Source organism: Helicoverpa armigera, chromosome 22 (assembly GCF_030705265.1).
Source record: "Helicoverpa armigera isolate CAAS_96S chromosome 22, ASM3070526v1, whole genome shotgun sequence".
NCBI classification, from domain to species: Eukaryota; Metazoa; Arthropoda; class Insecta; order Lepidoptera; family Noctuidae; genus Helicoverpa; species Helicoverpa armigera.
This window is the reverse complement of record NC_087141.1, coordinates 4,622,721-4,648,186: the sequence shown is the minus strand read 5'-3', so window position 1 is coordinate 4,648,186 and position 25,466 is coordinate 4,622,721. Positions and strand designations below refer to the sequence as shown.

Sequence of the window (25,466 nt, the reverse complement as noted above, 5' to 3'; positions counted from 1 at the left end):
ACTCCAATGTATTCTGAAAATAGAAAAGATGTATTCTGTAGTAAACCTGAAATCGTGTCCAAAATATTAATACCATTAGTTTTTCTATTTTTTTAATTGGTAACTTAAAATCCCAAAAAAGTGTCAATGTCAATAATTTTGTTGTCAGATTGACTTGACGTCATTTGATTTTTTTCATGTTTTCGGTTCGCAACCGTCGTGGCGCGCGTTTTTCTTATTAAATTTCAATTTGATACCACTTCAACAGAGTAGACTTTTTTCTTAATAATCATTTATTTGCAAAAATGAGTGCGTGGCCAGAAGTAACGACTGCAAAGTCGGAAAATCGTCATGAAATCAAATTGGCGGGTGCGGCTATTTCGAAACGAATTTCGGAAAGCGGTTTAGACAAAGGTATCTTTCAATTAACAAATATTAACCTCCTAAATATCAGTGATACATGTCTATCAGCGATACCCGACGATATAAGTCGTCTTGTGAACCTGCAATCCTTGCTGTTATTCGGTAACAAAATAACAGATTTCAATAAAAACATAACCTCTTTGAAGAAGTTGAAAGTGCTCGATTTATCAAGGAACCAGCTGAAAAGTATTCCAGAGTCTCTAAACGACATGAAAGAATTGACGAGTATCAATTTTAGTTCAAATGAAATAGAAGAAATGCCAAAATTTACGGATTTTCCACATTTGCTAACCATTGATGTGTCAAACAATAAATTGACCAGTTTCTTGGACTTGGAGAATGCAGTATTACTTCACATGACTGATCTGAAAATCAAAGGCAATGCTATAGAGGTGTTGCCCAGCTACATTGTGCGTAGCCTGCCATCATTAAAGAATTTCGACATTGGAGATAATCAACTGAAAACTGTCCCTGGAGAGTTAGCCAACATGTCCAAGTTGAAAGGTAAGCTTATTATGTACCTATTAGAAAGTAAGATAAAACATTATCATCATTATAGAAACATGTTTATTTTAGTTCAGGGAAATGATTCCACTAGTATGTATGAATCATTTCAGTGGGATAAATAAGCTGATGAAATTTTATAGTAATTGTCTAAATATTACACAATGAGGAATCATTGTTATGTAAGTTGTGCATTTAAAATAAAAAGTGTCTATAGTACTAACTTAATAAATATTTACAGAAATAAACCTCAAAGGAAACAAATTCACTGACAAAAGATTCATGAAGCTAGTTGACCAGTGTCGCACCAAGCAAATAGTGGACTACATCCGCGACCACTGCCCCAAGGCCGACCAGACCCAACCCGCTGGCAAGGGTAAGGGTAAGAAGGGCAAGAAGGAGGAACCAACTCCGGAAGAAACCGAGTGTGACCTTTGCCATTCCTTGAAGATTTTACATGTAGAAGATGATATATTACGAGTGAAGATCATTGAGTCACAAGTAGCTGCCGTCCGTCCATATATCCTTTGCTGTATCGTAACTGATCTCTGCTTTGATGAGACCAGCTTCAAGAAGTTCATACAGATGCAAACTAAACTCCATGACACGGTTTGTGATAAGAGGAATATTGCTACTATTGCTACACATGACTTGAATAAGATTGCACCAGGTTAGTATATTGTTACTTAGCATTATGATGAATCATAATTTTGTATTCCAGAAGCAATCTTTTCTTTCAATAAACAATTAAATTTTTAGTAACTTTTTTAATATGCCTATAGTTTCTATGAAAAAAGTATTTAATAACTATGTACTTTTACTTTACTAGCTTCTAAATAGACAATCATTAGAAAAAAAAATTGGGTTTGTTCTTCAAAATTGTTATTTTAACAGGTGACCTAGTATACACAGCAAAGCCTCCAGCAGCCCTGAAACTGACCCCCCTGTCGAGGCTGAGGCCATACTCCGGGGAACAGCTTTTCCAACAGCTCACGGCTGAAGCTGAAGCATTGCGCAAGGAGAAGAAGAGGAATGTCTACTCCGGGATACACAAGTATGCACCATTAGTATTTAAAAATATTTTGATATTATTGGAAACGCAATTTTGGAAATCGTCAATAGTTGTCATGACATGTAGAAGGTAGCGTTAATGTGCAAGTAACATCCAAAAACGATTTGTTACTGAACCAACTGCCACACGAATTATACTATTTGATTATACATATTTGAATCCTATAGGAAACCAATTAGGAATCTTAGCTAATTTACATACTAGATTACATACCAAAAAGTCACTAACATAACATGGTATGCTTTACTGTTACAGATACTTGTACCTGTTAGAAGGCAAGCCCTTGTACCCATGTCTAGAGGACTCCAGTGGCAAGGTCATCAGCTTCCCACCCATCACCAACTCTGAGGATACCAAGGTATGGCCTTGCATTCAGTAAAGTATGTTATTATTAGACGTTAGATTTTAGCCATGACTGCGTCCCAATGAATTCCTGAACACGGTAAAAAGTAGCTTCCTTCTCAGGGTAAAACTTTAACTCCATTGCCAACTTCCATCTAAATGGGTATATGGGTCACGCAAAATTGCGCGAGGAACTGCGCCGAAACTCATTCATGATAGGTATCAGTTGAAATTAGGTTTTATACCCACATGGAGAACTGTTTGTGACAGCCTAACAAACAAACAAACTTTCGCATTTATAATAGTAAACACAATTACATTTTTATGCAGATGTCTCAAGACAGCAAGGCAATGTTGGTGGAGGTGACGTCCCACACTTCACTGGGTGCCTGCAAGACTGTGATGAACAAGCTGCTGCAGGAGTGCCTGCTGCTGGGGCTGGGGCCTGAGGAGCCAGGGTCCGCCTTCCACACACTCACTGTGCAACAGGTAATTTCGGAGAAACCATCATCAATGAATAGTAAATTGCTTAATAACATTAAACCAACCTCAGAAGTAGCCACAAAATAATTGACTAAATGTGTGAATTAAATTATTTTTTTATAAGTTTTAAAACTATAATTTCTTCTATAGTGAAAAACGGTTTAAAAATAAAATTAACTCATATACTTTTTATGTCTTTTAGGTGAAAGTTGTGGATCTAGAAGGAAACCTGAAGAATGTGTACCCTTCAAGAACTGACTGCGTGTATGAAGGCACTAATATTAAGGTTGTGCGGAACAACAAGAAGTAATACAATCATGTTTTCTAACTATTTCCAAGAGGCGGGAGATATCAATGAAGATATGACGATTACTTTGGCCCCAATATTGGATCCAACACTTTTTAAATAGCTTTGAGAGTTAGCATTGCCCCAAATGTTGGTCGCGAATGGAGAAAGATGGCGTCAATATTGGTATCATCGTTTGGAATTCTTCCGAATTTGGTACCAGTATAAAGTAGCGATATAAAAGAAAATTGCAAAATTTGACAACGGGTTCAAATAAAGATCTGTCCCAAAAATATATTATCTAATTAATACATAACTTGTGCCTAAGAAATCAATTCATTCTCCATAGTACATAATAACATAACACTAATAATATCTTGCCCACCCCATTAAAAAATTGTATTGTTTATTGACATGTATAGCCATAATATTAACCAATGAATGCACAAAATACACTTAATATTGTAATTCGAAGCTGATGCTCATAAAAATGATTATATAAAGGTGCGTCCACATCTGGCAGTCGTCGTGCAGTCACGGCAATTGTTTTGTGCAAGGCTCGAACAAAAATGCACGCCCGCAGCTTGCGAGTGTCATTCGCCAGATGTGGACGCACCCTAACACCAAAGTTGTTAAGGCTTACATATACTCGTTCTTTTGCTATGTATGCTGTCTTCTCTCTGTCTTGTGATCTTAGTTGAATTGTGGTGCGACAGTAACAGGTAAGCATATAGCAAAAAAACATTTGTAAGTATTTTGATTAAACTATATCCCTCCCATGATTGACGACAGTCAAAAATAAATACTTGATTACTTAATTTGCCATGTTCATTTCATATAAAAATTATTACTTTTATGAAAATTTAAGTTGATTAATATTGAATAGTAATTTTTCGAATTGTATACCTTTCATTTAATTAAATGTGTTGCTTTGTGTGTTTAAAATGATTTAGAAACTTTATAATTGTAACTAAACCTTTACGTACTTTAATACCAATTCACGTGTAAAATATTGGTAGAAAGGATAAAATGTTTTGTAAAACTTGTTATAGCAGGTCCTCTCTATGTTTCGGACTCAAAAACCAGCTGATGTATGCTTTAAATAAGTTTAAAATTTGTCTGTGATGAATCATGCTAGTAAAGTACTGATGTGACACATCATTACCGATTGTAACTTAAAAAGTAAGAGAAAGTTTTTGTTAAATGTTTTCTTTTTAAAATAAGTATTTTTGTATCCATCATTTTGTTTCATTTTAATTAAGTCTATTCCCTGAATGAACCCTGAATAAATTACCTAGCAAGAAACCGCATTCAAAGCGGTTTCTGTATTATTTATTATTTACTAAATGATTGCAGTTTTGGAAGTGTATATTTTAACAAGAGCAGAGTGAAAAACATTTTATATTTTAGAGGATTTTGATCCATTGTAACAAGAACTTCTTCGACTTCAGTAGGTAATATTCCATTTATTTTTTGGCAATCATCACTAGACAAGGTGCCAAATTCAATGCATATTCCCAATATCTTATAGCCATTCTATGTAGCCATTGAATACAAATTATAATATCGGATCTCATGACAACCACGAGCGAACAATTTTAGTTTTAACCGACTTCAAAAAAGGAGGTTTTCAGTTTGAGCAGCATGTATGTTGGGCCCGATTATCTCAATTTTGACTGAACCGTTTTTGTAAAAAAGCTTTACACTTCGGTAAGCTCCTAAAGCAAAAAGCGTGAAGATAAGAGCAAAATTTTTATTTCATGGGCAACACCGAAAATTTTAAACGTCAATGTCAGAAATCAACCAAGAAAATTCTGTGTTTTCAAAAACAAGTTCAAACAGGTGTGTGCCTTCTTTCAGTGTTTCAATTCATTTTCAAACTTTCAAATGGCCTAATGAAACAGTAAAATGCGGCGGAGCCAAGCGCCGAGCCAGATTGGCTCGAACAACACCGTCTTCAAAAGTCCTCTGCTAGAGTCCAAACGAAATAAACGGCGGGAATGCACCAAAATACCCCTCACTCAGAAATCAGCTTCACAAGCACTGTCTGCTTCTGAACACGAGCAATTAATCAGACAGATACTCAACAAGCCTTTCAAGGTCCCCATACCTAACTATGTATCCTCATTCTGCGGTAAAAGTTTGGGTCTAAAGCGCACTCAGGTTAGGCGCGCTCTGCACGACCCAGATGAACCAAATGCATTGGTATTATACCGGCCGCCTTATATTCCCGAACATGAGAAGATGAAAATGAGTCCAAATGACATCAAAGTGGCCGTTGTTGTGGACCCAGTGCTCGGGAACATCTTGCGTCCTCACCAGAGAGAAGGCGTCCAGTTCATGTACGACTGTGTCACTGGGAAACAGATAGAGAACGCTTATGGCTGTATCATGGCAGATGAAATGGGTCTGGGTAAAACTTTACAGTGTATTACTCTACTGTGGACACTCTTGAGGCAAGGACCTGATTGTAAACCTACAATCTGCAAAGCAATCATTGTCTGCCCTAGCAGTTTGGTGAAGAACTGGTACAATGAGATCCACAAGTGGTTAGGACAGAGGATCAATGCTTTGCCAATGGATGGAGGATCTAAAGCCGACATTACTTTGAAACTACAGCAGTTCATGAACACATACAGTACAACTCGGGTAGCAACCCCAGTTCTAATCATATCATATGAAACATTCAGAATTTACTCCAATATTCTACACTCGTCTGAAGTTGGATTAGTCTTATGTGATGAAGGACATAGACTGAAAAACTCTGAGAACCAGACATATCAAGCACTAATGGGTTTAAAGGCTAGAAGAAGAATTTTAATATCTGGGACTCCAATCCAGAATGATTTGACAGAATACTTCAGTTTAGTTCATTTTGTAAATGAAGGTATCTTAGGAACAGCACATGAATTCAAGAAGAGATATGAGAATCCAATTCTTAGAGGCCAGGATGCTTTAGCCACTCCCTCTGAAAGAGAAAAGGCTCAGGAATGTCTGTCAACGTTAACATCAATTGTAAATAAATGTATGATCCGCAGAACTAGCAGCTTGCTGACTAAATACCTACCTGTTAAGTTTGAACAAGTCATATGTGTGAAGATGACTCCCCTTCAAACAGAATTGTATAAGAACTTCATCAATTCTGATGCCATCCGCAATAAGTTCAGTGGGAGTGGTGAAAAGGGCAACACACTTAGTGCTCTGTCAAGCATCACTACTCTTAAGAAGCTCTGTAACCACCCTGATTTAGTTTATGATAAAATAATAGAAAGATCAGAAGGTTTTGAAAAGGCCATGAGTCTATTACCAAGCAATTACGATACTAAAGATGTAAAACCAGAATTATCAGGGAAACTCATGATCCTTGACTGTATATTAGCCAATTTGAAGACAAACACTGATGATAAAATTGTGCTGGTTTCAAATTACACACAAACTTTAGATTTGTTTGAAAAATTGTGTAGAAAAAGATCTTACCTTTATGTAAGACTTGATGGCTCAATGACAATCAAGAAGAGAGCTAAAGTAGTTGAGAGTTTTAATAATAAGGAAAATAAAGAATGGATATTCATGCTCAGCTCTAAAGCTGGTGGCTGTGGACTGAATCTCATTGGAGCAAACAGACTTATCATGTTTGACCCTGACTGGAACCCTGCTAATGATGACCAAGCGATGGCGCGAGTCTGGCGAGATGGACAGAAGAAACCATGCTACATTTACAGGCTATTAGCTACAGGAACTATAGAAGAGAAAATATTCCAAAGACAAGCACACAAGAAGGCCCTCAGTGACACAGTTGTAGATCAGAACGAGGAGTCTCTGAGGCACTTCACTTCAGAAGATTTAAAAGATCTGTTTAGATTAGAAGAGAACACATTGTCAGACACGCACAGTAAGTTCAAATGTAAGAGATGTGTGAACAACATCCAAGTGACAATTCCTCCAGAGAATTCTGACTGTACATCTGACCTCTCTAACTGGTACCACTGTGCAGACAAGAAGAATTTGGCAGATTTAGTTCTGAAGCAGTGCTGGGATTTGGCAAAGAGTATTTCTTTTGTGTTCCACCATAGGTCTGCCCAAACTGAGGCTCCAAAGGCTATTGAAGAGGAGAAGGAAAATATTCCGGACCCCAAAAGAAGGAAGGTAGACATTGATGAAGATTATTCAGAACCTGATGATAGTGCTGATGAAGATTATGAGTGAATATTTAATGCTGGCCATTTTTATACCAGAAGGAAAATTATGTTGATTGTAAATAGTTGTTCTTTTAGTTTAAACACCTACATTATGGAAAATATATTTTTAATTACCAGTGTTTTTTGTAATTTGCTTTTCATTTTATTCCTGTTCTTAAACATACCGTCATTTGGGGTTAAATAAAAAAAGTATTATAACAGCATAATATATTAAGCTTATATTTATAAAAAAATATAAATTACATTTATGTAGAATAACAAATTAATTATATACCTCCACTTTCATAATATATGTATTTATCTATCTCAATAAGCTACACTGGACCAAAAAATATAATTAACAGATTTACAGAGGCATCACTTTATTAACATTTCAGCTTAAATTCAAAATTTACAAGCATTGTTTTACAACACTTCAATATGTGCGTTTTTAGCTTAAACATAATAATTAACTGGAACAGCTAAGCTTGAGTCCATAAGACCAGCTTGGTGGTTGTGAAGAGTACCCTCTCTTCTCAGCTTCTTCATTTATTTCAAAAGGATTTTGGAAGAGTTTCAGTAGGAATCGGACCTGAAAAGCATTATTAATTTGTTAAAAAATATGTGATGAAAAAAGAATAAGTAATTTTTACTTAAAGTGCACTATGCATTAAATTATTTATGTATATTCGTTCCGTCTTATTTTAGAGAGATAATACATTAAAACGCCAAACTTTTTGTCCTCACAGAATATCGCGCGAATCGCTGTGCAGAATTTTAGGTACATGCGAGTACTTGTGCTCGGAATTTAGTGACGAACCGCCATTGAGTTTTGTAAGAACTGTATAGCTAGGCAGAATAACCTATGTAAAACTTCGTACCACTAATCTACAATGTACAAATGTTGATTTTAATTAGTTGTTCTAGCATTACCTTCTCAAAGTCATTGTTCTCAGCATCTTTGATGGCCTCTTCCATCATCCAGTTTCTGGGCACATACAGCGGGTTCACTCTCACCATGCGCTCACGTCGCTCGTCTTCACTTACTGTAATCATAAACAAATAATATTTTTCTGAAAATAAAGTTAATGAAATATAGCTAAGTATTATCGCTGACGATCGTTTTTTAGCTTGAACGCATTAATCTCAGGAACTACTGGAGCGATTTGAAAAATTCTTTCAGTGTTAGGTAGTTGATTTACCCGGTTAGGCGGAGTAGTTCCCACGGGACGCGGGTGAATCCTTCGTTGCAAGTTAGTAATAAACATGGGGGCTAAATAACTATGGCTGATCAGGTCACAATGGGAAGACTTTAGTGTCCAGAACATTTAATAAAAAACTGAAATTAGAGATTCTCACCGTTCTCATTCTTCAGTCTTTCTTGGTATGCTTGCACCCATTTCTCCCAAGTTGGTTCACCACTAAACTTGTTCAGGGACCATTTTGTCTCCAGCACTGATTTGTCCAATAACTGATGTGGTTCTACCTAATTAAAAAACATTATTTTAGTTTATTAGCACATACCTATACTTATAATCATAATTTAAAAAAACAATTCATAAGTAAAATGTTTACTAAATCCTTTATGTAGATGGAATAAAGTCCAAATTTCTCAAGAAACTGCTCTTATTATCATGATTTAAATAATACATGCATGACGTGACATATTAGAATTAAATATTACAGGAAAATACCTCAGCAAGTTGTCTGAACGTAGCTGTAAAGTCCGCCATTTTCAACTGCATCACTGTAAACAAATCTTCCACCAGTTTGTGGTCGCCATCTTGGATTTCTTTGAGACCAAGCTTTAGTAGATATGTTTTTCTAGAAAGAAGTAAAATTAGATACTTGAAAACATTTTATTTAACATATCTTACTAAGGGATATTGGTTCGTATGATGTAAATGGTACTCAAATGCTGATAGTTGGGAAAAGGCTAGGCAAATTATGTGATGTAATAAAAGGATTTCTAACAATATTCACTTACAATACTTTAGTTTTGACATAGTCATCAAGAGTGGCATGAATATCTTTGATCTCCTGCTTCTGTGCGTCCGATAATATTGGCTCCATAGCTTCAGCTAGCTTGCCCAAGTTCCACACTAGAATCTGTAAAAAAAGGTATAGGTATAGATGTTTTACTTATACATATTCACCATTCTAATATATACCTTAGCATGTAATACATAAGGCACAAGTTTAATTATTCAAAATAAAACTCCACATTATTTTATTAAACAATCTAAACTGTGCTTTATGCCTAATGGTTTAGGGCATATATTAGATTGAAATTGTGTACCAGTAAAGTAACGTATGCAGTCTAGCAAAACTTACCTCTGGTTGTTTGTTGTACGCATAACGGCCCATATCGTCCGAAGTATTAGGCACATAATGTTCGTAGTAGTGGTCTATAAACCCATATGGGCCATAGTCTATGGTCAGGCCTAATAAGCTAACGTTGTCTGTGTTAAGCACGCCGTGAACGAAGCCGAGACCTGGAAAAAATCAAAAAGGGTTTTATATTTATTTATACAAGGATGTTAAATTGCCTAAGAAACAATTCTCTTTTTCGGTGTAGTTTTTAGAAAAGGGCAGATTAAAAAAAACTAGTCCGGGGTGTCGATATCACTACAGAAAGCTCTGAATGGACCATACCTTGCCACGTCGCCACCATGTCTAGATTCTTGTGAGCGACTTCCGAATACCATTTCACATACTTATCTTCTCCGGAACTTGCAACTTCAGGAAAATGATTCTGTTAATAACAAGACGGTTTTATTAATTTCATACTAGGTTTTATACCTATTCATATGTTTTATTCACCACGAGCTAGATAACCCACGATCCATGGATAGTACTTTCAGTACCCGGCTACAAATAAAGTCTAGGTCGCCCCAACAGTGATAGAATTTTGCGACATCTACTTTTTACTATATAAAAGAAAGTCGTATCAATTGCATTATGTTACTTAAGAGTGTCTGAATGAACAGTTTACGCTAAAAAGTTGAGGCGAGGTTGAGGCTTACACCCGAGAGAAGGACAGTTTTTGTTACCATCCGGCTACGGAATGCAGTTATGGATGCGGGATGCGGGTGAAACAGAAACTGAACGGGAAAACAGTTATTTTCTAACAAAAATAACGTACGTCAATGATAAAATCAGCCAACAACTTGAGTGTATGTGGCTCCTTCCTCTTGAGCAGTATCTCTAGCGAGCCGATGCGGTACCAAGCGTTTGCGAGCCGCATGACGGTAGCGGCGCGTTCTTGCCGCGACCGACCGCTGTATGTCTTGTCACGCCATACTTTGTGATCGTCGCTTACTGAGGAAATTAAAATAATTTTAAGGTCCCGGTTTCATAGGGCTGCGGAATTGTTCGAAAGAGTTACCGCGGTCCTGGTAGATAAAAGGACTACGAAGGAACATGATGGGTTTTAGTCAGTAAGAGTCACCGCTGCTAACCCACCGCAGGGTAGTTTTATGATTTCCCATAAAAAAGGCCCGGTTTCACTGGTCTGGTGACCAGTCAGTTATTTGATGGTTAATGCTATCTTGAACGATAAAGGCTGCTTATAATTTCTGGCAGAGATTGGTATCCAAGACAAGTGAAACTAAAAGATATAATTTATTCGTCAGATTAGCTTCTAATAGCCTATCAGAGAGTTTCTTATATGGTTTGGTCATTCGTTATTCTGAGGACAGATCGAAAAGACCTGTTATTCCGTTCAATTTGTAGAACATAATCTTTTGAGCTTATTCTATTGAAGGTAGCCGTCCATCACAGGCCCATATCAGCCAACAACTCGCAAGAGACCCGTATATAAGTTAAATGAAGGTTAAAAACAAGCCAAGCCACCTTACCCACCAAAGCAGCAGCCCTAGTGGTCGGCACGCCGAGGTAATGGCAGGCCTCCGACGCGATCATCTCCCGGATGGACGAGCGCAGTACCGCGCGACCGTCGCCGAAGCGGGAGTACGGCGTCTCACCAGAGCCTTTCAGTTGCGGCTGCCAGGATTCACCTTTGCTGAAATGAATAAGTGATAATTGATATTTCAGTTAATAGTTTATACATACATACAGTTACCGGCACGGATGTCGGGCTCTCGGCGGAAGAGTGGGGATCGCTTTGCGCACCCGTACGCATAAGGCAATAAGGCAGGAAATCGCTTGTGCGCATGTGAAGGTCAGGGCCCGACATCCGTGCCGGTAACTGTATCAACCACATTAACATTTTTTTTACTAGTACACATCAATATTTTTTTAAGCTAGAGAGACTAGTATTTGACGAACTCAAGGATTATGCTTTCTTTAAAGTCTAGACGTAATAAAATTGTATCATACATGAACATTGTAGCCTATAGACTCGGGTTGGAAGTGGCTTCTGTCAGACAGATTTGAATGGACATGTCCAATATTGGCAGTAAGCAAGAATTGGTATTTGTTTAGCCCAACAGTGATTAGAAGGTATTTCTTGTATAGTGTCAAATTCTAGAACTACTTTAGAATCCTAAAGGCATACCTCCAGTACTAAAGAGATGTGGATGCTACAAGTTTTCTAGTGGGTAGTTTCTAGTCATAAGTCTACATAAGGACAAAATTTAAAAATTATAAATACCTGTTCACATATTCTCCTAGAATGTGAGCTCTGCCATCACCCAGTTGATCTGCCCAGAATCCAAATTGATAACCTCCATATCTAGTATATAAAAATATATCAATCGTTATTTGTTATTATCTCTTTTTCATTTTGAAGGGCAAATTGTATAGCTTTTCAAAAATATGTAGTTTCTTTTTTGTTAACAAATTATTGGTATATTGTTTTTTGTAGATGATAAGTAGGTCTTACAGAAATATATAATTCAGGAGATGTGTTAAGGGTCTCAATACTTTTTTTACTAACAGGCATATTTCCTTGTTCATTATATCTGTGGTAGATCTTTAAAAGTATTTTACTGCAAAAAAGATACAGGCTTTTGACACATGGTCAAGGGAAATTCTCCATACATAATTTTCTTAAACATGTGACAAACACCTCTGTATCTTTTTTGGCAGTAAGATCATTATAATCTTGGGTATTTGATAAAAGTTAAAATACTCGGCAACCATACCTATGTGAAACGGTCAACCCTCCTTCGGGCAGATAAGCACCGGCCACAAAGTTGATGAAATCCTCAGTATCAGCCACTGAAGGGTCCAAGTCTAACAGATCTATGAGGGCAGGGTCTGACGCACACACTAGATGTAGCTTGCCCGTTAAAGGCTCTGTTGGTACCTGGAAATGGTATTATGAAAAGTAGTGTCTCGTAGAAGAATATGGATGGATATAATACAAACCATGTTCGAGGACATTTTTATGATTCTTTTTAGAGGGATTTGGCATTATTTTTCATTTACTTTGTTGTTAACAGACAGCAAGTATCATAACACATAGTGAACATGACTCTATGAGTAGGTACCTTATATTTATTTGTATCTAAGTTTTCAAGTGATCATAGCCTTCCTTTCCCCCCTTATACCAGTAAAGGAAATTCAAAAGTAGTTATGTCAAGACTTTGCCTCCTACATGTTTATTTAGCTGATTAAATATGTCGCAATAAGTTCATAACAAGATAACACTATTATTATTCTTACCTTAGAAAACACGGCATCTTTCACAGCCATCGGCACATTGTACTCCGGATTCTCATCAATAGGCAATGCAGCATAGTTCGGAGGATCACGGAACTTCCACTCTTTAAAATTAGTTAATGGTTTCATTTTGCCTATCACACTATGTTTCTGCTCGTTCATAAGCGCCGCTAGCACACAAAAAGCTCTCTTCATCGAGTTACGTACCGACACTAGACTTTAAGGTAATTACAGATCCTGCTAGTATGAAATTACAATCTCAGTTTGTTATTGAGATTTTAGCAAGTGATAGACTATAATTTGAATGGAATAATGAGCTTTATTCCAAGGAAATAAGGAATACTTTTCAGTTTGATAATATTGCAAATACAAAACAGAGAAACGACGTAGGATGAGCTGTCAAATGCCTTGCCAGTCATCGTGACAGTTAGAAATACGATCAGAAATGATGTCTGATGTTGAATGTTAGTGGCAGAGTAGACGGTATAAGTATTTTTCAATGAAGAAATATAAGTCGCTAAAAATCACTGCGCAATCTTCAATTTTAATTCTATACTGTTAATAAATTTTCTCCATTCGTAATATTGCACAATTAAATTGGGTCTAGAGAGTGGATCAAAGCTCTATTATACTACTATTACAACCTTTTTATCGTCCCACTGCTGGGCACAGGCCTCCTCTCACACGGAGAAGGATTGAGTACTAATCACCACACTTGCTCAATGCGGGTTGGTGATTTCAGACATAGTCCAGGATTCCTCAAGATGTTTTCCTTCTCCTTTTTATCACCCAGTGGTGTCCAAGATATACTTAGAAAGTACATACAAACTTAGAAAAGTTGCATTGGTACTTGCCTGAACTGGAATCGAACCCAGACCCTCATACTCGAGAGGTTGGCACTTTACCCACTAGGCTACCACAACTTCAAACCACATCTTCAAACGATTTCAAACTTATTTTGACGATCAAAGCTCAGAGAGGACGAAAATGTATCTAGTCTGTAGGATCGTATATATGTACTCCCTACGTGCTCTGTATAATCCCTTATTTTGTTTATGCACTCCCTTATGTACCTACTTCCCATATTAACTGCCTTATGCTCTCTCTTACACAATGCCTTAAGTACTGTCCTATGAACACCCGAGATAAAAAAAATAGATAGGTAGGGACTCGAAACAACAAACAAACTATTAGATGATTTAGGCTTTGAAGCTTAGCTAAACTGGTTACACACACTGGTTAAACACGAGTAGATAGAATTTTTTGAGCGCGCATGGTGATAGCGTTCATTGCTCAATGTGTCCTGTGGTGAAATTTTGAAAAGGCTGATAATGATAGCTGTTACCCTAGAGACGAACATATTTTACTTTTTATCCGGGTGATGGGAATAGTTCCTCCAGGACGGGCGTTAAAGCGTGGGTAGACACTATTAAAGACGGAGTCTTGTACGTTGTCATCATCATCATCCTCCCAGCCTTTTCCCAAACTATGTTGGGGTCGGCTTCCAGTCTAACCGGATTCAGCTGAGTACCAGTGCTTTACAAGAAGCGACTGCCTATCTGACCTAATCAACCCAGTTACCCGGGCAACCCGATACCCCTTGGTTAGGCTGGTGTCAGACTTACTGGCTTCTGACTACCCGTAACGACTGCCAAGGATGTTCAATGACAGCCGGGACCTACAGTTTAACGTGCCATCCGAAACACAGTCATTGGTGTCTAAGATATACTTAGAAAGTACATACAAACTTAGAAAAGTTGCATTGGTACTTGCCTGACCTGGAATCGAACCCTCGCCCTCATACTCGAGAGGTTGGTTCTTTGCCCACTAGGCCACCATGACGAGTCTTGTACGTTGTAAGATACGAAAATAGGTACGTGTAGGTACCTCACATGCTGTCCTGTTTCGGAGAACAATACAAAAACGGCTCATGAAAGAAACATGTATGCTCAAATTTATAAGTCTGAACATAGGTCCTACCTACTTGGGAACGATCACAATCAGCCCCGTTCGCCAAGTTGCCGGTCTATAATCGCAAACACTAGACACGTCAAAAAACCATCATCAGTATCACCATACATTTCAATATAACTTAAAGAAACAAGTAACTTAAAGATCGCATGATTTATCAATTTGAAACACAATTTACTCAAAAACAAGACCGGTGTGGTCTGGATTTGTTTTTATTTAGTTTAGCAAGGGGCAATATGACGTTATTTGTGAGGTCAAGACCCCATAAGACCATAACAAGATAAGCCTTTTCGAATTAATATTCTAGCAACCACAGCTGATAGCTGTGATCTCAGGGTCATGTTATGTAACGTACAACTGACCGTATCACTATGGTATCGTTATGGTAAACTTCAATTAAAAGGTTATCAACAATCCCGGACGCAACAGTAGTTATACAATTTCATAGTTTTGTTGTTGCCTGAAAAATGGCCGGTTTCTCATAAAATTTTCCATGGTAGATATATTTTTTGAGTTCAGGTTATCAATCACATAACTTAAGCCTGAAGTTTAATTTGTGTTATAGTACATGAAATGGCACCACATCGGTAGTAGATAAGGCATCCTTTATTTAACATTGTGACTCAAAATCAAAATAAATAATTTTATGTATTTGAATTTGCCGGTCCTACTGGCTTCAGACTGCGTAGATGGGTCATCATCCTCCGAGCCTTTTCCCAATCACGTTGGGGTCGGCTTCCAGTCTAACCGGATTCAGCTGAGTACCAGTGCTTTACAAGAAGCGACTGCCTACCTGACCTCCTCAACCCAGTAACCCGGGCAACCCGATACCCCTTGGTTAGACTGGTGTCAGACTTTCTGGCTTCTGACTACCCGTAACGACTGCCAAGGATGTTCACTGACAGCCGGGACCTACAGTTTAACGTGCCATCCGAAACACAGTCAATGGTGTCTAAGATATACTTAGAAAGTACATACAAACTTAGAAAAGTTGTATTGGTACTTGCCTGACCTGGGATCGACCCCGCGCCCTCATACTTGAGGTTGGTCCTTTACCCACTAGGCCACCACGACTGCGTAGATGGGTAACACCCAGAAATAGGAGCACCTGCTTACCTCCTGCATAAAAATAAAAATTAGGATAAAAAGGACCAAGCTCCGCAGATCAATCGATCGCAAATCGCAACGCTCGGCGTGGTCGATCCATGGATGACAAACTCCTCCGTGTTTCGGAAGGCACGTGAAATGTGGGGCCCAACTGTCATTTCAACATCTTCGGTAATTGTTACGGGTAGTCAGGCCAAAACCATTGTCAACCAGTCTCACCAAGGGGTATCCGTTTACCCAGGTTACTCTGTTGAGGAGGTCAGATAGCCAGTCGCTCCATGTGTGACTGGCGCCGACTCCAACATAGTTGGAAAAAGGAGGGTAGCCAGATGATAAAGTGATCATCAAAATCTATTCACTCGTTTGTACGTGAAAGAAAAACATTATATAGGTACACAAGTACTACATACATACAAACTTTAGCGTTCATAATATTAGTTGGATAACACACAAAATACGCGCGAAAAACAAAATTCTATTAGGCAGTGGGATAAAAATTAAATTAAAATATCGTTCGATTGTTATTTATGAATATTTGTTGAAGGTCGAATGTCATGGTAGATAAAAATTAAGTGTTTTTATAAACAATTTGTTTCGATTACCGCTGGTTTGTTATTGATACGTCACGTGGAGCATCTTTATTTAATCGCACATCTACCGCGCTAACAATTAGTCTTCAATTGCGAGAAATATAGTTCGCACGTTCTCAGTGTGACCGTAATTCTTCTGCCATATTATCAAAATGAATAAACTGAAGTTTTGTACTCCGGAGCAGAAGAAATGTTGGCAGGACAATGGATACGTGAAGCTGTCCAATGTCTTCACACCAGCAGAAATCGAAGAAATGTCTGCTGAGTACGATGAACTGTTCGACCGCAAAAACAGAGAAGATCTCACAGGACTGGAGGCAGCTTGGGCTGGAAATGACATGAAGAACCTGGCCAGCAACCGCAGTGTCACTGTAAGTTCATTACCTTCCCTGTTGCATGCTTAAAAGCTCGAAGTTTGTACGTTACGCTGAGGCTATAAAAAGTAAAGCCACAATATTTTAATCGAATAAATCGAATTCAAATCTTCAATAGTCGGAGAGTCATATGCATACAGTGCGCTACCATATCTTTTATTTTAAGAGCTTTTACTCGGAAAACATTCATGTTTTCTGTGGAATTTTGGTTTTAATTAAAAAATGATCACTAGTCGGGATAAATATATGAATGTATGTGCGAATTAGAAAAGTAAGCAAACATTTTAATCAAGCAAAGAAAACGCTTACGCATACCAGCAACCCTCGGGGAACCCAGATGGGGCCCGAAGTTAGCATAGGTATATATATATACCTTAACTGATACATGATAATCCATCGTTTTTTTTTAGTAAATACGCGTGTTAAAAATGTAAAATAAAAACCATAAGGTACTTAGGTAGGTATGTGCGTATCCAACAGAGCTGAAATTAATATCGAGAGCGATAATTGAATACGTTTTTATTAAACTTTAATTGATATGTCAGCCGGCGTTAGCTGCTAAAGTGAATCGCAGATTGCCAATTGAGACAATATTTTCACTTACCTACAATTTAATATACTTACCTACTATACCTACCCATAATCTGCATCGTGAATAGTATATCACTCGTTACATTCATTTTTAGTTAGCAACTGGAAGCTTTTTATGCATCCACATTTACCAAACTATTCTTAGTTAACTAACTAATTTGTATTTATTCTTTCTCTACAGGTCAAGTCCATCCACAACCTTCAGATGCACAGCGCAGTGTTCACCCGCGTAATCACAAACTCCAACTTACTGGACGCTATGGAAGACATCATGGACACCAAAGACATCCTCCTGCATCACACCAAAGCTCACATCAAGCCCCCAGAGAAGGGAGCACCCTACCTGATGCACCAAGACTACCCATACTTCCCTTTTAAGAAGCACAGCATGTTGGCCATTTTCATCCACCTTGACGACACGACACCCGAAAATGGTGGACTTGCTATCTACCCTGGAAGCCACAAACTTGGACCTCTACCACCTAAGACTATCTACGATGAGAAGAACGAAGCTTACCATTACGTAGATCCAGAAAAGTATCCCCTGGACAAAGCTACACCAGTGAGCGCTAAGAAGGGAGAGATCATCGTTTTCACTTACTTAACCCTCCATGGCTCATATTTGAACCTTTCTACCAGACCTAGGCGTATGTTCTTGATCCAATTGAGGGCTGCTGATGATGAACCCACCGAAGACACCCACAAGTCTCCCTGCCAAGACCTGGTTTTGAGAGGTAGAAATGTTAATCGCAGTGCCAAAATGGCCGACCGATTTGCTCACTGATTTTGTTTTATGTTAATTACTTTGTATATTTTACTTTAATGTTTATTAAATTGCGAATATTTTAAAATATCCTTTTCATTTCATACAAATCGTTTGAGTCATTGTTTGATCACATTCCGATGTCATCAATAGAAATTTAATTAGGTAAATATTTACACAACTGGACAAACTCTCAACTCAAATCCCAATCAAAACCTAAAAATGTAAGTAATATTAATTGGTCGTGAATTATTAATTAAGTAACAACAGGAAAAATTAGTTACTAACTGAAAGGTTATCTGGTTCTCAGGTCCATTCATCATTTCGTTTTTTTATTCATGACTACTAGGTATGTGTATGATTGAAAACTGAAAACAGCATCAGGAGAACTCAATATAGGTACCTTATTACATATCCGATTAGTTTAAGATCAATGATAATCTATTTGTTTGTTTATACTTGACATCAAGAGGGCATCACACTCATTAAAATATAGTTACATAGTTAGGATTGCAACTGTTTATACACTACTCTACATTAATTAGCTAGCTATGTATTAAATGAACACTATTCTCAATATCTTATCTCGTCAATGGTTCTGGGTACCACAAGATTCCTTCGCAACCCTAAAAGGTAATTGTATAACATTAGATAACTTCACTTATACGACCAAAAATCAATCGGTACCTATCGTAATGAATTAACCTTTGGCCACTACGAGTTATAGACCAAGATCCCAGGGCTGCCAGATATCACCTATTTTCTCAGCATCAAAAATTAAGAGCATAATAGTCAAGGTACATACATTTTTACATGTAGGTACCTTGATTATGACCTGATCACTTATCTCAGCTGATATTTTATAGATAACGAGTTTGAAACTGATTTAGAACTACCTATTGTGCAGAAATAACGAGTAGTTCAGTAAATAGACCAAGAATAAACTTCAAAATGGGGTTCTTCTTCCTCCTGCCGTGTTCCCAAATGTTAACGAAGCTATAAAGCAATAAAACAGTCCATGAAAAACAAAAATAAATAACATTTATTTAAGACATTCAACTGGAGCAGCTAATCTTAAGAGCGTACGCCCACTGAGGTGGCTGTGCCGAAAACCCGCGCTTTTCTGCCTCGGGCTGCACTTCGAATGGATTCTTAAGAACATCAAGGAGGAAACGTACCTAGAAGACAAAGTTGTATGAGGTATTGGGTTGCCCAGATAACTGGGTCAGATAAGCAGCCGCTCCTTGTAAAGCACTGGTACTCAGCTGCATCCGGTTAGACTGGAAGCCGACTCCAACATAGTTGGAAAAGGCTCGGGAGATGATGTATAGAACCCTTGATTTTTATTGATTTCAACCAATCGGACATTGACAATGATTATTGTGCCAACAATGTCATATTGCATTTTCATGTAGGATAACTCTAACGACACTAAAGGTCTCTGCACACAGCGGGCGCGGCGCGGCGGGACGGGACGGCGACGCGACACAATGTACTAGATCGTCGCGTCACGTCGTGTCGAACGGGACGGCTCTGTGTGGCGGCCTCCGTAATATCTAGTACATTACAACAGCTCAGTGTCGCGTCGCCGTCCCGTCCCGCCGCGCCGCGCCCGCTGTGTGCAGAGACCTTTAATTAATTAACTTTTCTAAGTGTCAAACCTTTTGATAATCATCCTGCTCAGCATCAATAATAGCTTCATGCAGCAGCCAGTTTCTAGGCACATAAACTGGGTTGACGCTCAACATGCGCCTGCGACGCTCGTCCTCGAACAAGCCACTAGAACTCGCGTCTACCGCCGTTACGCCACAATCACGGCTGTTCACTGGCAAAACACCTAGAGGGAAAGAAATACTAAAAATCATGTGCATTTCGCCTGAGTGGTTTTTTTATTGTTATTTTTTGGGCGTAAACGGATTAATATATTTTTCATAAATCCTAATGAAAGAGCTGAAAAGCCTATACAAAAAATCAAATAACAATAACGTAATATTTCCTATCGATCCATTGAAACCTTTCAGCAAGCCTCAAAATGCCATCTTGCTGTCAAGTCGACAAAGTACTATATTATTTCCTCACCAGCCTCCTTGTCAAGTCTCTCGCGGTACTGGTCCAACCAACATCCCCACGACGCGTGCGAAGATAGACGCTTCAACGACCACTTCTCCGCCAACTTGATTTCGCTGACCATCTCACAAGGTTCCAACTGTTTTGGAAAAAGCATTTTAGGTATAATTTCGCCCACAACGTTCTCCGTATCCTAAGGGAACATCCCATCTTCTTATACAGGGTACCACGAGCTACCTTCATCAATTTCATTTCAACCAGTTCAGCCATTTAAGGTGAAAGAGTGGCATACAAATTGAACTCAATCTTGATTTTCAACCGGATTCCCGAAAAGAAGGAGGTTCTCAACTCATTTTCTTTTTTATAACTTAAGTAAGACTTATTCGAACTTTCTTCTGTACTTCTGACTACTTATACTTTATAACTTACTTCAGCCAGTTGTCTAAAGGTGGCTGTGAAATCTGCGCCGGTTTGCTGCATCATGTCCAACAGCTTTTCCACCAGCTGCTCATCACCCCAACGTTCTTCCTTCAGACCTACCTTCATTAGGAATGTTTCCCTGAAATATTTTTGTTCATCGTAGGAAGATACATTTTCTGTTTCGAGCAGTTTCTGACTGTACAAATTCAGAATGGCGTATATTAAAAAAAAATGATAGGGTAAATATGTAGCGTTGTTTCACCCTTCCACGTGACATCTTGATGGGAGGGAGGGGGAGGGAGGGGGTGGGTGGACTCATCAGCCGCTCGTGCCAGCTCGGGCGCGAGCAGCTGACGAGTGCCGTGCGGGATGGTCCGTGGAGAGGGCGAAACACGTGTCGAGTCGAGTATAGATTCGGTTGCTTGGCAACTGTCTCCTTTGTGCAATAGTTTACATGAGAGCCGGAAGGTGGGGCCCTTGCTGCATGTGTATTATGTACGAAAGTACGTCTTACGGAATTAACGCTACATATTTTCCATCAAATGTTATGCCATAGATTTCTGCAAAGTAACAATTGATTCCATTATTTATCATACATTGAAATTTAAACTTATGTACTAACAGTATCTTATTTTTGCAATAAGTATCCAATGTTTTCAGAATGTGCGACATGTGAACTTGTTGGGACGAAGTCAAGAGGGGCTTGAGAGCATTCGCAAGCTGCCCTATGTTCCATACCACCACCTATGGTTACAAACGACATTAAAATAACTCCCAGAACCTCTATACTTTTGTATAGAAATATTAAAACTTACGTCAGGTTGCTTTGCCAGCGCGTATCTCCCTTCTCCATCAGAGCAATTGGCTACAAAACCACCATCGTATGAGTCCACGAAACCAAATGGACCAAAGTCCACTGTTAGGCCTAGTAGACTCATATTGTCTGTATTGAGAAGCCCGTGCGTGAATCCTAAACCTGGAGTTTGGGACAGACATTAAAAGAAGGTAAAACATGAAATAAAGAAGATACATAAGATAGTTACATAGTTAATTAATAAGGGTGAGAACAAAGGTAGCTAACCTTGCCACTTGGCTACTAGATCCAAAGTTTTATGAGCGATTTCTGAGAACATTCTAATAAATCGATTCTCATCAGTCAGTTGAATGTCTGGGAAGTATTCCTGCAAACCGGTATACAGTCATTAAAAGACATCGGCAGAAGTTCTCGCCTAACTTCTATGACGACTCGAAATATTTTGGGAGTTCCTGCACATTATTTTCCCATTTCTAGGTGTCGTTGGAAACTGGGGTCTAGGACTAAGTATTTAAATAGGTATTTATTTGTATGAAAACTATACAGGTACATAATATACGGTGCGTAGTTTATACCCGGATGCGAGTACCTACACCTAATGTTCGAGAGTTATTTGCAAATCGCCATTAAGTTGTGCAAGAACAATAAGATTGCGAATATTTAAGTCACTGGTGAACTTCACCTACTTTTATGATAAAATCAGAGAGTTGCCTCAACACAGCGATCTCCCCGGTCCTAGATAAGATCTCTAAGGAGCCGAAGCGGAACCAGTTGGGAGACAAGCGCAGCACGACAGCTGCTCGCTCTCTGCGAGGACATCCGTTGTAGTACACATCCCTTACTATTGCCTCGTCGCTCACTGTAATTGACGCTTTGTAATTAGAATTTGCGACAAACGTTATGTATTATGAAATGCCTAGAAGTACTAGAAATATAAGACGGAAGTGGTTAATGGTTTACTTTCAAGAAGCCTGGCTTACGCTGCGTTCAAACCAATCTGACTGTCAGCCGCCGAATGTCTATGCCTATTACGCATAACGTATAGTCGGTTAGATATGAACGAAAAAGTGAACATTCGGCGGCTGACGGTCAGTTTGGCTTGAACAGAGCCTATGTGTTCTACTTGTTAATCTTAGCAGCACTCTAAGAGGACAATCAGGTAAGTACAATCTTGCAAACATTTAAATAATGAGACATACGCTAAAAACCGCATAGTTAAGTACCTACCGACAAACAACAATTTTGAAGAAAACTAAGGTGATAAAGTAAATAACGAACCAACAAGTCCCACAGCCCTGGTAGTGGGTATGCCCAAGAAGTAACATGCCTCACTAGCGATCATCTCTCTGATGGCAGACCGTAATACTGCACGGCCGTCATGAACACGAGCGTATGGTGTTTGTCCTGAACCCTTCAGCTGGACTTGCCATCTTTCACCACGTCTGCGAAGAAGAATCATGTGTGTGAGAAGTGAATTATCAACGAGAGACTATCTATAGGTGACCGTGTAAAAACTCGAGGGTTTCTTTATATGTAAGTATCTATGAAAATAGAGATCAGTCTCTTTAGGAAAGTTGTAAGGACTCTGGATTAAGTAATCTGTAACTAAGGGGCCAGAGGGTCCCGAGGTCTTGCTTCGCAGCCGTACTGGAATCTGGTTCTTCTCACTAATCTGAACACGTGACAGAAATTATAATGTAAAAGATAAGACTGGCTTTAATTAAAATACAATTTACTTTGGAAAAGTCTACTTTCTTGTCACCTGTTAACATATTCTCCGAGAATATGAGCTCTGCCATCACCGAGCTGTCCTACCCAAAGTCCGTATTGATGCCCACCGTATCTATAACAAAAATTAAAGATATTAATATTTTGTTACTCAGGGATTGCGGAGAAACAGTGTTTTAGGTAAAGTACCACGGCTCTGGTACACAAAAGGGCTCCAGAACAAAAGAGGATTTTAGTCAGTAAAACTGACACCTCCCAACATCAGCAAGAGGAGTCAATAATGATGATTTCCCCCACAAAAAAGGTACAATACCTATGTGCAACAGGAAGCGCTCCATATGGCAGCTTCCTTCCAGCGATAAACTCGGCGAATTCCTCGCGGTTAGCCATGTCAGGATCCATGTCCAATATATTAGTCAAGGCATCTTGAGAAGCGCACACCAGTCGTATGTTACGTTCCAACGGCCGAGGAGTAACCTAGAAATAAAAAATATTTAGATCTTTTGAGCCTGTATAGGTGCTATAGAAATAATAATAATAAATTCGTTTATTTTCTCTAGGGTATAATTTAGGCGGTCACCAAAAATATTTTTAAGACTCTAGGCTGAGGCACCAAATAAAATAAACTTTATTAAAAGGGCACTAAAGTATATAATATTATGATCCAAAAAAAATAAAATAACATCAGAAAAATCGCAAATCTCGCACACATATTATTTTTGGTTCCCAAAATGGATTAATGGTCACCAAATTCTATCCAACTAAAATATTAATATTACTACCAAAAATCAAAGTTAGTGACGAAAACGAATCGCTGCAAAACCGACTCCGCTTAGTCTTGTCTGCCCTACCCCTAGAGTGCAATTCAAAACCGCGTAGGCGCGGAGGGGCGAGGCGGCCTGCGAGCTGAGGCGCAGGTAGTTTTAAGGCTCGCCGCTGCGGCTGAGGCTGGCCGGCAGAGCCGGCCAGCAAGCCGAAGCTGCGGTGGTGAGCGTGAAAACCATCTGCGACGATAAGCTCGCATGGGACCGCCGGAGCCCGCAGCGCCGTGACAGAAGCCATGCTTGCTGCATGTTGCGTGCTTACATTTTAAACGCACTGAGTTACACACAAATTCATATAACAATAAATAAGCGACGTAAGTTTGGGAACCCTAGTATATTAATTGGTATTTAGGAAATATTCTAGCGATCGTTAGCTTTTTTAGTCTAACAAAAATGACCAAATTAGGAGTCATGGTATTACATAATTGGTAACATCTAAGTAGTGACAATATATAATATTTGGTCTAAAGTGTATTTTAAAGGCGTCCATAAATTTTTTTAGTAGTCAATAATAAGAAATAATGGTTTTATCTAATAATATTTTTGGAAACGTTGTTTGGTGACCATTTATCCATTTTGGTAACCGTTTAGAATTTTTTTGGTAGTAAAATAGGTACTTTTTTGGGTGGTGTTTAAACATAAGCCTTTTCTCTACACAGTTGGTGCCTTAAAAATACTTAAAATAAAACAATCTATGTCGTATCCTAGATTCCACCTGTGTGAGAGACTGGTGTCTGATGTAGGTATTTCAATGAAAACCTGTGTCACAGATCACCAGTGCCCCACCCTCGGTTGAACTTAAGTAGGTACATGATTATTATTACCAGATAGCTGGAGAGAAAATTAATATTATCTAATTTAGAAGATTTGAAAGCAGAATTGGCAATGTTAATGTGTGAGGAATATTTTCCAGACTTGGTTTTGTCGTAAATAAGTCCGACATAATATTGACACACCGCGCATTTTTTCTAGGATCAAACTAGGCGATGTCTAGCTGTGGATTAAAATATAGAGTCATGATTGAGATAATTAAAATACCTCAGAAAAAACGACGTTCTTTATATTGGATCTAATTTGGTCATGATTTTCATCAATCGGTAACAAAATATATTTCGGGTATTGACTGAATCTCCACTCGGTCAAATTTCTCTTCAATGGGGAACTTTCTCCCTCCATTTTCATTGCGTTATTTTTACCCTACGTAATGATGACTACTACTATTAAAACAAAACAAGAAAAAATACATTACAAATCTGAAAAGATTAAATTAACCGCCATTTATATGTCTATGGTCACTATCGGTCAATTGGCCACAGATAACA

General features: G+C 38.5%; 5 protein-coding genes across 5 annotated transcripts; 3 read left to right on the top strand and 2 right to left on the bottom strand.

Moving 5' to 3' along the window:
- Positions 1–161: 161 nt before the first annotated feature.
- On the top strand, positions 162–4,328 carry LOC110370870 (leucine-rich repeat-containing protein 47). Its single transcript, XM_049843086.2, has 6 exons — positions 162–906; positions 1,148–1,576; positions 1,801–1,960; positions 2,234–2,336; positions 2,651–2,809; positions 3,006–4,328. The coding sequence occupies exons 1-6, from the start codon at positions 285–287 to the stop codon at positions 3,111–3,113; spliced, it is 1,581 nt and encodes a 526-aa protein (XP_049699043.2). The 5' UTR covers positions 162–284; the 3' UTR covers positions 3,114–4,328.
- Positions 4,329–4,850: 522 nt separating this feature from the next.
- On the top strand, positions 4,851–7,417 carry LOC110370849 (DNA repair and recombination protein RAD54-like). Its single transcript, XM_021326836.3, has one exon. It carries the CDS (start codon positions 4,998–5,000, stop codon positions 7,293–7,295), a length of 2,298 nt encoding a protein of 765 aa, XP_021182511.2. The 5' UTR covers positions 4,851–4,997; the 3' UTR covers positions 7,296–7,417.
- Positions 7,418–7,524: 107 nt separating this feature from the next.
- On the bottom strand, positions 7,525–13,295 carry LOC110370780 (protein adenylyltransferase SelO). The gene is made up of 12 exons (XM_064040347.1): positions 12,899–13,295; positions 12,376–12,539; positions 11,883–11,963; positions 11,128–11,291; positions 10,413–10,588; positions 9,923–10,022; positions 9,602–9,762; positions 9,255–9,376; positions 8,962–9,091; positions 8,627–8,753; positions 8,201–8,313; positions 7,525–7,859 (listed from the first exon to the last, which is right to left on the bottom strand). Exons 1-12 carry the CDS (start codon positions 13,088–13,090, stop codon positions 7,737–7,739), a joined length of 1,653 nt encoding a protein of 550 aa, XP_063896417.1. The 5' UTR covers positions 13,091–13,295; the 3' UTR covers positions 7,525–7,736.
- A 3,325-nt stretch (positions 13,296–16,620) lies between these two features.
- Positions 16,621–18,379, top strand: LOC110370902 (probable alpha-ketoglutarate-dependent hypophosphite dioxygenase). Its single transcript, XM_021326905.3, has 2 exons — positions 16,621–16,934; positions 17,710–18,379. The coding sequence occupies exons 1-2, from the start codon at positions 16,716–16,718 to the stop codon at positions 18,310–18,312; spliced, it is 822 nt and encodes a 273-aa protein (XP_021182580.1). The 5' UTR covers positions 16,621–16,715; the 3' UTR covers positions 18,313–18,379.
- Positions 18,380–19,310: 931 nt separating this feature from the next.
- LOC110370890 (protein adenylyltransferase SelO) lies at positions 19,311–25,461 on the bottom strand. The gene is made up of 12 exons (XM_064040519.1): positions 25,183–25,461; positions 23,634–23,797; positions 23,355–23,435; positions 22,871–23,034; positions 22,279–22,451; positions 21,860–21,959; positions 21,594–21,754; positions 21,401–21,522; positions 20,788–20,917; positions 20,371–20,497; positions 19,953–20,128; positions 19,311–19,469 (listed from the first exon to the last, which is right to left on the bottom strand). The coding sequence occupies exons 1-12, from the start codon at positions 25,324–25,326 to the stop codon at positions 19,347–19,349; spliced, it is 1,665 nt and encodes a 554-aa protein (XP_063896589.1). The 5' UTR covers positions 25,327–25,461; the 3' UTR covers positions 19,311–19,346.
- Between the last annotated feature and the right edge of the window lie 5 nt (positions 25,462–25,466).